This window comes from Rhinolophus hipposideros, assembly GCF_964194185.1.
Source record: "Rhinolophus hipposideros genome assembly, chromosome: 17".
Taxonomy (NCBI): domain Eukaryota; kingdom Metazoa; phylum Chordata; class Mammalia; order Chiroptera; family Rhinolophidae; genus Rhinolophus; species Rhinolophus hipposideros.
This window is the reverse complement of record NC_138063.1, coordinates 54,415,625-54,432,054: the sequence shown is the minus strand read 5'-3', so window position 1 is coordinate 54,432,054 and position 16,430 is coordinate 54,415,625. Positions and strand designations below refer to the sequence as shown.

The following is a 16,430-nucleotide window of genomic DNA, read 5'->3' as shown; positions in this document are numbered from 1 at the left end:
AGATGAAGATGGAAATCATACCTGAGGTGAAGAATAGTGTGTGCGGAAAGGATGGTAAAGGAACTGGCTTGGATGTGTCCAAGAGAGACCATGTAGTATGGGAAATATGTAGTATCTTAAATCACACAAATCTAGGTTTGAATCTGCTCTTGTGCTTCTCTAGTGTGTTATCTTAGGCTAATGAACTTCCCCGAGTGTCAGTAAAATGAGCATAACACCAACTTCATTGAGTTGTGAGGATTGCGAAGGATCAGTAAGGTGTGTCATCAAGTACGTGACACATCATAGGCAACTAAAGAAACAGTCCTATACAGTGGTTGTATTTGGTGATGTGGTCAGCAACGGAACCATTCATCAAATAAAGTTTTCTTTGCAGAGTAAACAAATGAATTGTTAATACTATGTATGTACTAAGGTTTGTTTTTCTTCTTCATTAATATGGTAGTACTGTGGCGACTTGGATTTTAGTTCTAGCTTTGCTTTTGGCTCATTGCTTGATTTATGAGAGAAAATTCATATTATTGCCTCAAGTATTTTACTTGTAGGATTGAAGAGGGTTGACTCATTTATATAATGCTTTTTGTTCTTGGCAGGGAAGTACCACATAAGTATGAACATCAGTGTTTAAAAACTTGCTGTTTCCCCCTATGGTTGAGAATAGAAGAAAGGGGGAAAGTCTGTTATGTTAATGCTGTATTGATGAAGTCAGTCTTCTCCTTGCCCAATTTATGTTAATTCTTGATCTTTGCCTTAGTGTGAACTGTTGAGGGTGGTTATGATGAATGTGAATCCTCCATACTATTTAACCTGGAAAACTTTCCAAAAGGAAGTATCTTTACAATAATGATAAACTAGGTGAAACCAGAGGAGTGGGGTATTAAGGGGGAAAAAAGTGCTTATTGTAACAGTACTGAAAGAGGAAGCAAATCTGTATTGTCAGCTCAGGCCACAGCTAGAGCTGGTTGTTTCTTGACAGATGAAACCATTTCTCAGAAAACATACTGTTTTCGCCTCCCTCAGGTGGGAGGTGAGGGAATCTTCATCAGAAGTTTAATTTTTATCCAACTTACAAGACACAGTTCTACTGAGTATTGCATTTCTTCATGCACTCAGTGTCAAGAATTAAGAACAGATGACACTCCCATAGAACAAAGTATATATTGTTGATAGTTCTGCTGTTGGTGTTATTAGATGTTGAAAAATAAGATCTCCTGTGAAATGTGGTTTGGTTGCTTTTGTGGTGTATCATGCAATACAGTTTTAACCATCATCATTTTTTTCCCTTTGCTGGATCCTTTAAAAGATAAGAAAGAAGGAGATAACCATAAAGTACTGTGAGCCTTGGGACTTACAGCCCAGAGGTTATGGGCCTCTGTCATTTTGATAATCTCATTTCAGAGGTTCCTAAGCAGAATAAACTGTGGGAGAGAAGAAAAAGCATGTGTGTGTGTGTGTGTGTGTGTCTGTTTTAATTAAGAAGTCAAAAGTTTGGTTTGGAATGAACAGTTCACATATTTTGGGCTAATTGTTAGTAATGGGTCAGGAAAAGGAGACATTTGACTCTCAGTTGTAAGGGGATGACCTGTGTCCACGCTCACAGATATTTTAACCCATACGTTAAATTATTTTTAATTGGAAAAGAGGCGTTGTTCCTTTTTGTTATCTTTGCTAGAGAATATAAATCATAAAATCACAGTTTCTCATAAAAGAGCTTTGATAGTTTAAATTCCTGAAATGTGTATACTTAGCTATCTTTGTGGATAGTTTTAAAGTGATATGTTTTATTTAATACCGGAAACTCTTACATATTTTTGTCTACACAGATTCTCTTCTGAATCAAAATACACTTTTTAAGTTTTTATTAGTCATCTTAATAGAACAGAAGAAATAAAATAAATATCTAATGATGTAGGTGTATTTCAAAGTTTTGTTTTTAATCAGTCTTAAGGAGAAAATATGAGTAGGTTCAGCCAAAACTCTACAGGCAGTTCTAAATAGCTATAGAGGTTTTCAAAGGATTACCTTCCTTTTTTAGTCTTATCTGCTAACAAAATTAAAAAATATATTGTTTTCCTAAGAAAATTCAGTGTTCCTTTGCTTCTACTGTCTCTATGTGAATAAATGTTAGACAGGCAGGGCCACTGCCTGGGGCCAGACTCTGCATGACCATGTCAGGTAGCACCCTGCTCCCCATTAGTCAGACACCGTAGTCTCCAAGGAGTAGACCTGCGCTTCAACAGTATGTGATTCCAGTGTGATTAATGAATTAGAGTGACACCTGGTATAGATTCTAAAGCTAAGGGAAAATAACAGTAAATTCAGAGTCCTACGGGCAGGATATCAAATACGCTTAAAAACACACTGCTGAAGGTCTCTCTAGGCTTATTCCCTCCATAGCTGTGGAAGGGCCTGGGATGATGGCATGCAGGATAACTGAATTCCCAGCATCATGGAGAGGAACTTCCCAGTGTTTTTTTTGTTGGTGTTGTTTTTTATGGTTTCTTGCTTCTATTGGCTAAATGGATTTTTTCTGTTGTTGTGCAATAGATATGATTAACCTTTGGGGTTTGTGTTCTTTTCTGTGATTATAACATGAGGAAATACATTCCTTTTGTGTTATATTTTAGTGTTGAATTTTAGGGATTCTGTAACATTCTAAAAACATGCATTATTCTCCTGATATGTGTTATTTAGGAGATAGATGGTCTTTATTTTTTACTAATTAGGTAGCTGACCTTTTTACTACCTCACATAATATAACAGTTAAAGGGTGATGAAACTGTTAAAAAAAAGTGATTGTTTAAAAAAAAGTGCTTGTTGACATCATCTTTCCGGGAACACTAGTATAAGTAATTTACTATAACAAGATCTGTTTTTCCTGTTAGCAAATGACATGTAATATTTACAGAGGTCTTGGGTTCACTCCAGCAGAAACATCTCCAATGAATTGATGTGTGAAACTAAAGCCATTTAATGTTTTCTTTAATATGGAGATAATGTAAACAATTTTTTTTTAGTTTAAAAGTAGGGAGAGAATGGATATTTAGTATAGATTTCCTTAAGTGAAGCAGCTTATAATAGAATGTGTCCTCCAAAGTTAAATATCAAACGTGTTCAGTTTATAATTCAGTTGTATGCTTCTGACAGTTGTGTATTTAGTATTCTAAGTTAATTTTAATTATGTTCTTATGCATGTGTTTTCTTTCCTTGCGTCATGCTTCTCCTCCTTTCCCATCAAAATGATAACAAAGTAGTTTTGTACTCCACATATTTCAATTAGCATAAATTCTAAATCTATGATTTTTACTTTAAAAAACTAGAAATATATTTACACTATTATAACACAAGTAATGAAGCATCTTTAGTTATCTTTTAAAAAATTGGAATATTCCAACTGTATTTAGGTATTTTTAGCATTCAATTTATCATTAAGTGCTAAAAAAATATTTAAATATACGGTAGTCCTCCCCTTATCCATGGTTTCTTTGAGGTTTCAGTTACCCATGGTCAACCCTGGTCAGAAAATATTAAATGGAAAATTCCAGAAACAAACAATTCCTAAGTTTTAAATTGTGTACCCTCCTGAGTAACTTGAAATTTCATGCCATTCCACTCCACCCTACCCAAGAAGTGACTCATCCTTTTGTCCAGCATCTCCACACTGTAGATACTATCCACTATATTGTTATAATTGTTCTATTATTAGTTATTGTTAATCAAGTGTCCCTATTTTATAAAATAAACTTCACCATAGGTGTGTGTGTATAGGAAAAAACGTACTATACATAGAGTTCAGTACTATCTGCAGTTTCAGGCATCCACTGGGGGAACTTGAAACATATCCTCAATAGGTAAGTGGGGACTACTGCAGTAGTAGTTGAATGCAGATCTGTTGAGGAATGGAGAAAATGAAATGCAATTACTGTGGAAATCTAGTCTCGTCTGTTTGAGGCCAGTTTTGTTTTGTTTGTTTGTTTGGACCTATCAGGTTGTAGGCACTAAGAATCTAAATAATCCTTTTACTTTTAGGAAGGCAGGTACTTTATTTCTTTTACTATGTTTTACATCTTGGTTGATTTTTTTCTAGTTACAGTCGCTAATCTATGAACAAAGACATTTCCCTTCCAACACCACAGTAACAAACAAAAGGATTACATTTTTGTACTTCCTTTTAAAAAGAATAATTTGAGATTCGACTCAACTCTTCTGTGGTGCTAATTTATTTTTTCTTTGTTTCTCCTATCATTTTATAAGTACCTAAAACAGTAATATTAAAAAGAAATGACTATTTTGAAATGACAGTTATGGCTTATCATTGTCTTTTTCAGATGATCACAGTCGTGTTAAACTACAGAATGCTGAAAATGATTATATTAATGCCAGCTTAGTTGACATAGAAGAGGCACAAAGAAGTTACATCTTAACACAGGCAAGTGTGATGTGGAGCAGATGCCTGACAATGCAGTTTTTGTGATTGGTCTGCTTTAAAACACAGCCGAAAGTATGTCTTGACTTCTTGGGAAATGAAATGCTATTTCAGTTTCCTCTGTTATTATGTAATGAATGAATTGTAGACATTATAATGTTTTGCAGCTTTGCATATTTAAGGTGAAAATAAAGTTATTTTTAACGTTATACATTCCATAAAGGAACATTTTTTTAATGAAATAGCTTAGACCGGTTCTTTTCAGTCAAATTATCTTCCTTTGTATTTGATACAAAGCCTTTGTTACTATTAACTTCTTCCGTTTCTCTTCACATAACCTGTATTATATAAACAGAGACCCTTTGAAAGCTTTTCTCTACCCCCCTCTCTGGCATATATTTTCTGAGAGTACAGATGCCCTAGATGGTGTCTGGCCTTTCTTCAGGGCAGAGTGAGGATGCTGAGACGAGCTGCCCAGAGGACTGAGAAGGAGACTAGAGAGCCTGGCAGTTCCCTTTGGCATTCTGCCTGATTGCTTCTTGACACATTGGCCACACCTGTATTCCAGCACTGCTTTTCTTCCATTCTGAGATAATAGAAATTATTTGGGTTTATCTGCACCAGCTACCCTTTATTTATCAAGTAACAGAGACTTAATTAATACTGATGTCATTTCCCTCAGTTAATGATTTTTTTAAAGATTTTATTGGGGGAGAGGAACAGAACTTTATTGGGGAACAATGTGTTTTTTCCCAGGACCCATCAGCTCCAAGTCAAGTTGTTGTCCTTTCAATCTTAGTTGCAGGGGGCACAGCCCACCATCCCTTGGGAGTCGAACAACCTTGTGGTTGAGAGCATGTGCTGTAACCAACTGAGCCGTCCGGCCTCCTGGGAGCTCAGCAGCAGGTCAGCTGCAGCTCATTGACTTCATTCCAGTTGCAGAGGGTGTAGCTCGCTGGCCCATGTGGGAATCCAACCCACAGCCCTGTTGCCCAGAGATTGCGCTCTAACCAACTGAGCCACCCGTCCACCCCTAGTTAATGATTTAAATACTCACAAGATAAGTTGTATATTCATAATACTGAGATTTTTAAAAAGCAGTTTGGATCAGGCTATGGAAAAAAGATATTCAGAGAAATGTAACTCTAAGCTATTAGACTATTTCTAATTCACAGGAACTGAAAATTATTTTACTTGAAGTAAAACATTTCCTGTAAATCAAAAAGAAAAAAAGAAACATTCTGTGAAAAAAACTGGTAAAGAACATAAATTCAGAATTCAAAGGAAAAAAATTGGACAGTATACATATAAAAAGATCTTCAATGTTTTTAGTAATTAGGGAATATAAATTTAAACCATCAATCAGTTACCACCTGTTAGAACAGCAGAGACTTAAAAGTTTATAATACTCACTGGTGAGATATGTACAGACATAGATATATGTGAGGATGCTTATTTTAATAGCATAGGACAAAAAATAATAGGACTGAAATAATCTGTAAGGGACTGGCTAAATAAACTATACATATACCATTAGTACTGGTTGTTTTTGGGAACTGGGAATAGAGACTTAATTTGCCATTTTCTGCCTTTTTGTAATATTTGAAGTTTTTCTTAAGAGCATTAATGATGTTTTTTAATAAACCCCATTCTTAGAGTCAAAGAAATGTACTTTCTATTTGGAAAAACTATAATGTTTAAAAATAGAAAATAATTAAAGAGAAAAGAATAATTATTCTAGATCTTTATCAGAGCCCTTTCTGTTTTTTTTCCTAGTCTCATTTAGTGTTTTTTTTCGTTGTTTTTTCCCCCCCTTATCTTAGTCTTTAAAAATGTAGGAGTTTCTCAAGATTCTGATTTAGGGGTTTTTTTAATCCCCTTCCAGTCCACACTCATGACTTCAGCTCTCTGGAACTGTATTTTGAACCTTTGTGTTTTAAGAGGGAGTGATGCAAACTTAGGAATTACAGTATCTATTCTCAAATCCTGGTCCCACTACTTCACTGGATATTCATTCATCAGATTTGTTGAGTATTTATTGTGACAGGCATTGTTCAAATAAAACAGGCATTAACAAAAATCCTGCCATTATAAACTTTATATCCTAGTGGGAAGTAAAATTAATAACTGTAAGCAATATTGTAACCTTTTCCTGTATTTTACGCGTTTCCTATAATTTCAGCCTCATGATAACTTTCTGTGGTAAATACTGTTACTATCTGTATGTTATACATGGGAAATCATCTGAGGAGGTGCAGGGATATTAAAATAACTTTACTAAGGTCATACACGTCTGATGAGGCCTGAATTTAAAGCCACAGTCTCCACAGAATCCATGGTTTATGCTCTTAATCATTCAATTCCATTACCTTAAAATTGCTATGTGACCTTGGACAAGTTACTTAACTCCTCAATCTTATGTCTGTATTAGTGCAATATATATGTTATCTATAGAACAATGTTTAGAGAAACTCATAGTGCCTGGTGCTATTGTAAGCACTCCATGGATTATTTGTTGTGATATTTGTTAGTGCTTTTTATTAGTAGCAGTAATAATGTTATTAATGTTAATAACAATCCTTTTATAAAACACTGCAAATCTCATCGTGATAAAGAAAATGCCTGATTAATACCCTGATGATTGTGTTTAAACCTCCTGTCGCAGTAGGTCGCCAGTTGTTGGTGAGCCGCTCACAGCCAGCGGCTCATGGCGGCACACAGTAGCCCATAGCAGCACATGGTAGCCCATAGCACCTCCCACCGGTTGCCAGCCACAGCTGCTCATGGTCGCCCATGGCAGCACTCAGCAGCCCTGGCAGCCCCGCTCCAGGGAGAGCTGTTGTTCACAATCTTAGCTATAGAGGGCGCAGCTCATTGGCCCATGTGGAATCCAACCGGCGACCTTGATGTTAGGAGCACAGTGCTCCATCCGCCTGAGCCACTGGGCTGGCCCCAGCTTTTCTGAATTCCTCCCCTATATTTTCCAGGTCTCTACTGGATATTTTTATCCCAGATGACCCAATGACATTACAAATTCCACATTTTCTTTGTCTAACTCGTTTTTGTTTTCTTTTTGCTTTTTTTTGTTAACCTATTTTTTTACCAAGTTTTTTTTTTTTACACTCATTTTTCTATTTTTTTTAATCTGGGTTAAAGTTATTCTTATTATCTACCAAACCCTTTGCTTTCTTTTGCTGTCCCTTCCCTTTTTCAGATCTCTCTTAAGTTTTGTCTGTACTAATACAACAGTTTTGTAACTTATTTCCTTGCCCATCAGTCCATCTTTAACAATGCCACTAGAATTGTTTTTATAACATACAAATTTGATCATATAACTTTACTTCTTAAATAAAGTTTAGTGAGTGTTTCCTGAATTGAAGACCCTTCACACTCTACAGGTGTAGTTTTCTATTGCATATGTCATGCGGGCAGCCTGCGGGGTCTCAGCTCCTGCTCCCCACACAAGAACACAGGATGTGGCTGGGCCAAACAGGAACACCCACGGAGCCATAGATAGGGGAGTCAAACCAATATATTCTCGCTGGCGACTGGGCTGGAGACACAGGAAGCAGGATCTACATAATCTGCAACCCGCCGTCCTAACAGCGGTCCATGCTTGCCAGCCACCATCTTCTTGCTAGCCCCCATTTTTTTTCTTTTGCTAGCGTAGCCACAGCAGTTATATTAGTGGCCAGTGGCTCACTGCTTACAGCTTACGGCCAACTAGCCACAGCTGCTGGCCATCCAATCACAGTTGATGGCCATTTACTACCTGAGCCAGTACCTTTCTATGTGAGGCCGAGAGCCTGGAAACTGCTTTTTGGGATTCTGTCCCCACAGCATACTTCCACTTCACCCTCACCAATCTATTTGTCTTTTCTAAGATGTGCCTTAAATTTGCATGTGACTTGCTGTGGGGAACTGAGCCGGGAGTGCAGTTTCTAGGCTCTCAGCCTCACGTGGAAAGGTGCTGGCTCAGGTAGTAAATGGCCATCAACTGTGATTGGATGGCCATCAGCTGTGGCTAGTTTGCCGTCAGCTGTAACCAGTGAGCCATTGGCCACTAATATAACAGCTATGGCTACGCTAGCAGCAGATGGGGGCTAGCAAGAAGATGGTGGCTGAGTTAGCAAGCACGGACTGCAGTTAGCACGGCGGAGTAGATTGCAGAGAAGTGGACAGCAGGTTGCGGATAATGGCTTCTGCTTCCCGTGTCTCCAACCCAGTCGCCAGCGAGGATATAGTGGTATGACTCCCCTATCTATGGCTCCGTGGGTGTTCCTTTTTGGCCTCACCATGTCCTGCGTTCTTATGTGGGGAGTGGGAGCTGAGACGCCGCATGACTCCCGGCATGACACTTGCTATGCTTGGAATGGCCCTGACCTCCTTCTCACCCTTCTCCTCCCTGTCCCTGTGCCAGTGCCCTCCTCATATTAAGGCTTTGCTGTAATATCCTTCTTACTCCCAAAGATCTGATGGTTTACCCCTTACTCTTGTGGCACTGATGTGTTTCAGTTTAAGTGGAAGGAAGAGCTGAGAGATAAACCCTGGGCCCCTTTTAGAACCATTAACGGAAAATGGAGTGGCGGGGGCGGGGTGGTAGAGCACGTGCACACACAACAAGGAGTGATTTCACAGGTGAATTGATACACCCATTTTTTTTTTTTAGTTGAAACAAAACGTATTCACTTTACTAGGGATTTATTCATTGTTCTTTTGTAGTGGATCAAGCAGTAGGTAATACATGTTGAGTGAGAACAGTATCCTCAAACATTAGGTTGTAGTTTCTCTGGATTCCCAGTAGATTTCTAGTATTTTCATAATTTAGAAGCTTAGAGTTTATTAATTCAAATAATAGTTATAAAGTATCTGCTACACACCATGGAATACAACTGCCCTAAAGATGCTTTCAGTCTGGAACCACTCGAATCAACTTGTTTTTGCTTGTGGAGCTGAAGCTCCAGGCTGACCTGGCCCCAGCATCCTCACTCTGCCCTTTACTCACCACTCTACCACATGCCATGTGAGGTGAATGCATATTGAGGTACATTAGGTACAGTAAAGGCTCATTTATTTTCATCTTCACTCATTTAAAATTAGTTATAATTTGGGCATGGCCTTTTCACCTTTTGCCCTTTCTTCTGCCCTATGCTACCATTAAACACAATGTGAAGATGATTGGAAGTACAAAATACAATTTGATTTTTTTTCCTATGGCAATATTGTAATATGAACCATTCCCCCTTTTAAGTCTGCTATTGAGGTCACACATTCTATAGTTTTGTAGATTAACAGTTTTATAGTGGTTCAGGTACTTTGAAATTTCTGCTTTTTCTGGAAATCTTTTTGTAGTTAAGTTGGGTTCATTGCCTCGCCAGTGACGGTGAAAATTTCCACTTTTGCTGGACTGCCATGATTTGTGGGAGGCAGGTCCTACCTTTCTGCTGTGAAAGCTGAAGGGGACAGAAATATCCTTTGCCTACCTCCTCTGCAGCTAGAACATGACCAGTCAGATATTTCTGCCTGTGATTTTTAACTCTGGTTTGCTTATAGGTTATGTATGAATACTGCAGCTACCTTAGTATGGTAATACCAGCAAAGCAAAGTGATTAGAAGTGACAGTATGAGGAGCATTGTCCCAAGCTGACTCTGCTTTGGGCAGAATCTTGCCTTGACACTTGTTTCTACCCAAGCTTGGTTGCCCAGCCCTCAACTCTGAAAACCACCTGATAGCCTGAAAAATTCCTTTTCTGCCTAAGTAAATAAAAGTCAGTTTTGATCATTTATAACTGATAATCCTAACTAATACAGACATATTTTTTAATCAAGTGGATTTAACATCTTAATTTACTTACTATGATCCAATACATTGTTCTCAAACCAGAAGTATACTTGAAGGAATTTTCCTTGAGTTTTACTCCTTACCCTTTTTCTCTTATCTACTTTTTCTTTTTGCTATTTTACAGGGTCCACTTCCTAATACAGCTTGCCATTTCTGGCTCATGGTTTGGCAGCAAAAGACCAAAGCAGTTGTCATGCTAAACCGAGTTGTAGAGAAAGAATCGGTGAGTAAGACTTAATATTTACATCTTCCTTTACTGCTTGTGATCATTAGCTCATAAATGTTCTCATATTTCTTTTGAGATATTCATTCATTAGTTTTGACCTGTAATTGCTAAAGGCTAGTAGTGGTTAGGGTGTTTCTGACCCAACGAACTAATGTATCCTTTTTCCATTATTACCTTAAATATGTAAGTAACAGTTGCAGACCACTACCCTCCAAGTTATAAATGTGATGGAACTAATACTGACAAGTAGTGATACACTGACTTTTTGAGCCCCTAAGCTTTATTAGAATCCTTACAATTTATTATTATAAAAATAGTCTTGGAAATTTTGTAAAAGATCAAAGTGACATGGTTTTTTAATCTTTATAATTATCATCGGCTCTTCAGTCATTAGATAGTAAGTATAGGAGAAATTTTGAAATTTGAAGTATAATCTAAACACAGTGTTAATTAGTGGTATAACTTTGGTTAAGTCTTAACTTCTGTAGCTTTAGGTTCCTTTTCTGTCAAACAAGCAAATTGTAAAGTATTATCATTAAGGTCTCTTTCAGCCTTAAGATCTTGGATTGTTTTACTTCTTCAGATTCCTGATTTTTACTTTTCTTTAAATTTATAGTTGCTGGTTTTTAATGGTGATGAAATTTTTCCCATTTATTTCTAGTCTGAAGTGGCAGTAATGTACCAGAATGTCCAACAGTCATTTACAGTTTTTCATGGTTTCCAGTATGATTTAAAAATTAAGTGATGATGACATTGTCAGTTTGAACAGTTTCAGCAGCATTGCAAACTAGATGATTTCTAAGTTTCATCCCTCCTTTTGGAGTATTATTATTGTATTAATAAGATAAGATTGCCACCAGAAACTAGAGTGGCTGGATCTAGATGCTTAATAAGATTCATGTTTAATTATTTTGGGGATGATTACTTTATAGGCGGTGGTGTGTTTATCAGCAGCCCTATGATGATCTTTCTTTTTATGATGTTAGCAGCCATTGCTGGTCAGTCCTTAGTTCCTTAATTAATTAGGGGTTACAAAATAGTGGTATTTCAGTTTTATCATTCCTTCTTGAGATTTTGTTGGATTATATCTACAAAAAAATTGCCCAGTCTAGTTAGTTGACCACTTTTATAGGTAAAGCGGTTTTCAAAACAGGATTTGTTCCCTAGTGTCCTCAACAGGTGATCAATTAGGTTTCTTTGGTGTGGGGGAGGGATATGAGGGGATCAATTATTATGAACTCATAGATTTAAACATACTTTTTGTTTTCTCTCCGTTGTGGTTACTATCCTTGTTAGTTAGTCAAATTGTTCCTACATTAGCTAGCAGGAATCTCTTCAAGTTGAACCCAAAGTCCTTTTCACACAAACCTGAGAGTCTTTAATAGCATTCTTTTATCTGGAATAACTACATATTGAGGGCTCATCTTAAACTCTTCATAAAATCAGCCATTTCTTTAAGGAAGCTGGCTACTGGATTGGTCATTGTTTTTATAGTTTTTCAGTAAACAGAGCTAAGAAAAAATATGTTTGTGTGTTAAAATAATGATACCTCAAGAGTTCATACTGGTGTTTCCAATTCAACATCAAATGAAGATCTTATTTCCTTTATAAATGACTTGTTCTTTTCACCTAGGCCACCTAAAGGATTTTTTTCCCTTCAAATTCCATTAATTTTACCCAAATATGTCTTAGTGCTGGTCACTTGGGGTGAGTTTTGCCAGGTGCTTAGTGTACTCTTTCAATATGTTATTTCAAATATTTTTTTCTTTTTTAAAGAAAAATTTATTGAGTCATACTTTTAATATTTATTTTGTTCCCTTGCATGTTTGGTATTCTTTGACTTCTATTTATACATATGTTAGATTTTCTTTGCCTATTTTTATATTTGTCACAATGTCTTCCTAATCCTATTTGTCACTGTCTTCATTTCTTTTTAAAAAAAATTGCCTCCTTTTCCTCTTCTTTATCTCTTAAGGCATTATCTGTTCTGTTTATTACTGCCTCTGTTCTTTAATTAGTCTTTTCTGAAATGATGTGTTTTCTTATTTCTAATTCATTTCTGTCTTCTATCACCTCATTTCTGAGTTGCTCTGATCTCATTTATGCTCTTTCACTTCTTGCATCATTTTTGAAATGTCTTAACACCTTTTGAAGCAGTAGCTCAAAGTATTCATTTGTTGTAGAGGTATATGTGTTGATTGTTATTTGTAGCCATTTGTGATTTAGAAAAGGAGAAATGGCCATATTTTACAAGCATCTCTTTTTGGTGTTTTTTCCTAATAAAATGACTTTATTTTACCATGCGTCAGTCTGCTGGCTTCATAATTTGTCTTTTGGGAAGATGCATTTATTGTCACAAATATGTATTTCATGTCAGTAGTTCTGCCAAAATGTAACAACTCTAGGTAAAGGGGACTTATCTTCTGGTTCTTTCCCCTGCCTTAATTTTAGTAAGTAAATATGCAGGTTATTTCTAGATATATAATATTTAGTAGCAGATTCACAGGTATTTATGGAAAATACTTGTAAAATAAAGCCTTTTCAATACTGTTTGAAGATAAGATTTGTGCAAGAGTTTGATACTTTTGTAGACAAAGTGAATGCCAGCATGATATTAAAATATAGGTTATCATGCTTTAGAGATGACAAATTCATTTTTGCTTTATGAACATATCTGTATATGGCTTTTTTAGTGTATAAGTTACAGGAACATTTCACAAAACTGCTTTTATAGAATGTCAATCTAATTAAACATCAAATATGGTGTGACTGTTCTTAGATTTGGGTAGTTGAAAAAAATAGCATGTATATATGGTTTGTTTTCTTTTTCCAACTTTTTATGGTTTCATAATGTCTATATACTAAAAAAAAATACATATTCTTAAATTTAGGTTAAATGTGCACAGTACTGGCCAACAAAAGACGACCGAGAGATGCTGTTTAAAGAAACAGGATTCAGTGTGAAGTTCTTGTCAGAAGATGTGAAGTCATATTATACAGTACATCTACTACAATTAGAAAATATAAATGTAAGACTTTTCATGCCCAAAAGATTGGACTTTATATGATTTTAAGAATTACTCTGTTATTAGATTTTTTAAAATTACAGTTGACATACAATATTATATTACTTTCAGGTGTTCTTTGGTTTTAGGTTTGAGGTTTAGGGCAGCTCATACATTTTGATAATACACGATCGTATGTAGTCATAACCAGTTGTTTTTAGATTGTGTTCCTATATATGGTAGCTCTCTAAGGCCTCTCAAGAAATCCTAGAAATTAAGAATTTTAAAGTTTAAGTTGAAATTTAAGATTGAAAATAATTTATTAAAATTGAGGATTAAGAGAGATGGCTTTAGAATCAGGCCTACCTGGAATCAAATCCCAGCTCTGCTACACAGAAGTGTCCTTGGGATCTGTTGCTCAACCTCCCTAAGCCTCTCCTCATCTGTCAAATGGAGATAATACCTTGTGGAGATCAAATGAAGAAGTGTATGCAAAGCACCTGATGGCGAATAAGGACCCAATGAATAGCAGTGCCTGGTGCTTAAAGCCACTGTTCAGAGTAGCAAGCTGTTGAAGAAAATAACTTACTGGAATGTTGTTAATGCAAGTTATTCACCACACAAAAATGTGTCCTTATTGAATTGGGGAAAATGGTGCGTATGGTCTCAAGAATATATAGTTGAATTTTCTCCAGAAATATAAGAACTGTGCTTTTATACTTGGTTGAGATAGATGTACGTGTTGTTAATCTAGGGGTAAAGACATTTCTCCCCCTTTACCTTTTTTGCCTTCTTTATGTTGTAATTAGAATAACTAGAAAATATGAAATGAGAGTCATTCTGAAATGCTACGAGAAACTAGGAAAACTAGAAAATAGGAAAATGTTTGTTTGCCAAAATATGACTTTAGGAATGGAATGTGTCTAGTCTATAAAGCAAGATAACTGTTTTAGTTAACCATTAAGTACATTAAGGATTAATATGATTATTAATCAAAAAAGCGCTATAGAGAAGAGAAGGGATATACATAAAAGTACTTTTTAGATATGTAGAATTATCTTTTATGACTGATCTCTTGGAACACCTCTGTTTTTATTGCCTGCTGTAAGCACAGGTGCATACTATGTGCTTAAGATCTAGCTTCCCGTGACCTCCATAATTAAGCTTTTATGTGATCTCTTTAGGTCATCTAAGAAGGCCTAGCGTTGGGAATTACAAGGCTTAGAGTTACTTGTAAATTTCCCTTAACTGTGTTTAATATGCACCAACTGTTCATTTACATAAGTCTTAAGCTGCACTGAGCTACATCACCGGCTATTTGATACTGGTTTACATTGCTTATTCCCAGAAATAGAACAGTATTTTCATAAAATTCTCATGGTTCTCTGAATCATCTTGGTATTTATCCCAGGTACCTCATCTACTTACAGCCTTAAAATTGATTTAGATGGAGAAGGGCATAGATGTTTTTCTGTTTCCGAAACCTAATTGAGAATTGATTATACCTCAAATGATAATAAAATAGAATGACTTCTGTATTTTATCAGTTTGCAAAGCACTTTTCACATACATTATCATTTGACCCACAGTCTTCATCACCATATAGTTGATCCCCTTTATCCTCATCTGCTACTCCCCTCCTCACTTAGATTTTTGGTTCTGTGGGGACAAAGCCCCAAAAAACAGTTTCCAGGCTCTCGGCCTCACATAGAAAGGTGCTGGCTCAGGTAGTAAACGGCCATCAACTGTGATCAGATGGCCGTCAGCTGTAACCCGTAAGCCACTGGCAACTAATATAACTGCCGTGGCTACGCTAGAAGGAATGGGGGCTAGCAAGAAAATGGTGGCTGGCAAGTGCGGACTGCTGTTAGGCAGATTATGTAGACCCTGCTTCCTGTGTCTCCAGCCCAGCCACCAGCGAGAATATATTGGTTTGATTTCCCTATCTATGGCTCCGTGGGTGTTCCTTTCTGGCCTTACCGTGTCCTGCGTTCTTATGTGGGGAGCGGGAGTAGAGACCCCGCCAGGCCAGACGCCCTGCACGACAGGTTCTAAACCATCTTTTTGAAACTGAGGTCACCATGTGAGCTGGCCAACCATTATATTTTAGTTTCTAGTAACTGTGTAATTTCTTACTGGTCTGAGTTCAGAGTCTACCATAATTAAATAGCAACAGTTTATTTATGTTCTACTTTACAATCTTTAGTAAGAACTAGAAATGTTAGAAGAATAAAGTAGCATTTCAGTATGAGAGTCAGAATTCCATTTGGTTAAATATTTAGACTCTAGAACCAGATTGCTTGAGTTTAAATCACAGCTCTACCACTCCTGGCTGTGTGCCTTACTTAAGCTATGTGCCTTAATTTTCTCATCTACAAAGTGAGGGTAATGATGTACCTACCTCATAGGGTTGTTACTAGGATCAAGTGAATTAATACTGTAACAGTGCTTAAGACTAAATGCAGGATCACAATTATTAGCTTTAGTTGTCTATATCTGTTTCCTTTGTAATGTTAATAAATTGGGAAGGACTGCAGGAGCCAGGGCAATTGAAAAGAACAAGTTGAGGGAGAAAGAAATAACAAGGAGAGAAGGTGATGATGAAGTAGGAAGTGATAGCCAACCTCATCTGCAGATCTTTGCTGGGATTCCTGAACTGCAGAGAAGCAGTTGGTTTCTGAAGGAGTCTAGCTTGTATCTATTCACAGATTTAGGGCCAAAGCTGTCTGTGCAGGCCCTGCTTTATTACAGACCTTTTGTCTAATGGAGCAGTAAAACTACATACCAGCAGTCCTTTCTAGTTTCTTGATTAGAGCTAAGAGTTTGAACTTTTGCCCCTGAATGAAGAGATTCCATCTCTGCTTTTAAAGTAGCCCTTTATGTTTATCAAGTTCCAGGAATACTATTGTAATGCTCACTGCTTTCTGTTTC

The 16,430-nt window shown here is 36.7% G+C and overlaps 1 protein-coding gene across 3 annotated transcripts in view; it reads left to right on the top strand.

Moving 5' to 3' along the window:
• The window catches only part of PTPN2 (protein tyrosine phosphatase non-receptor type 2), an 85,382-nt gene that overhangs the window by 42,882 nt on the left and 26,070 nt on the right, over positions 1–16,430 (top strand). For all 3 annotated transcript variants that reach the window (XM_081079138.1, XM_081079137.1, XM_081079139.1), the window contains 3 exons: positions 4,329–4,429; positions 10,393–10,491; positions 13,386–13,523. In XM_081079138.1, the coding sequence (XP_080935264.1) occupies positions 4,329–4,429; positions 10,393–10,491; positions 13,386–13,523 (338 nt within the window). The remainder of the gene's footprint in view (positions 1–4,328; positions 4,430–10,392; positions 10,492–13,385; positions 13,524–16,430) is intronic.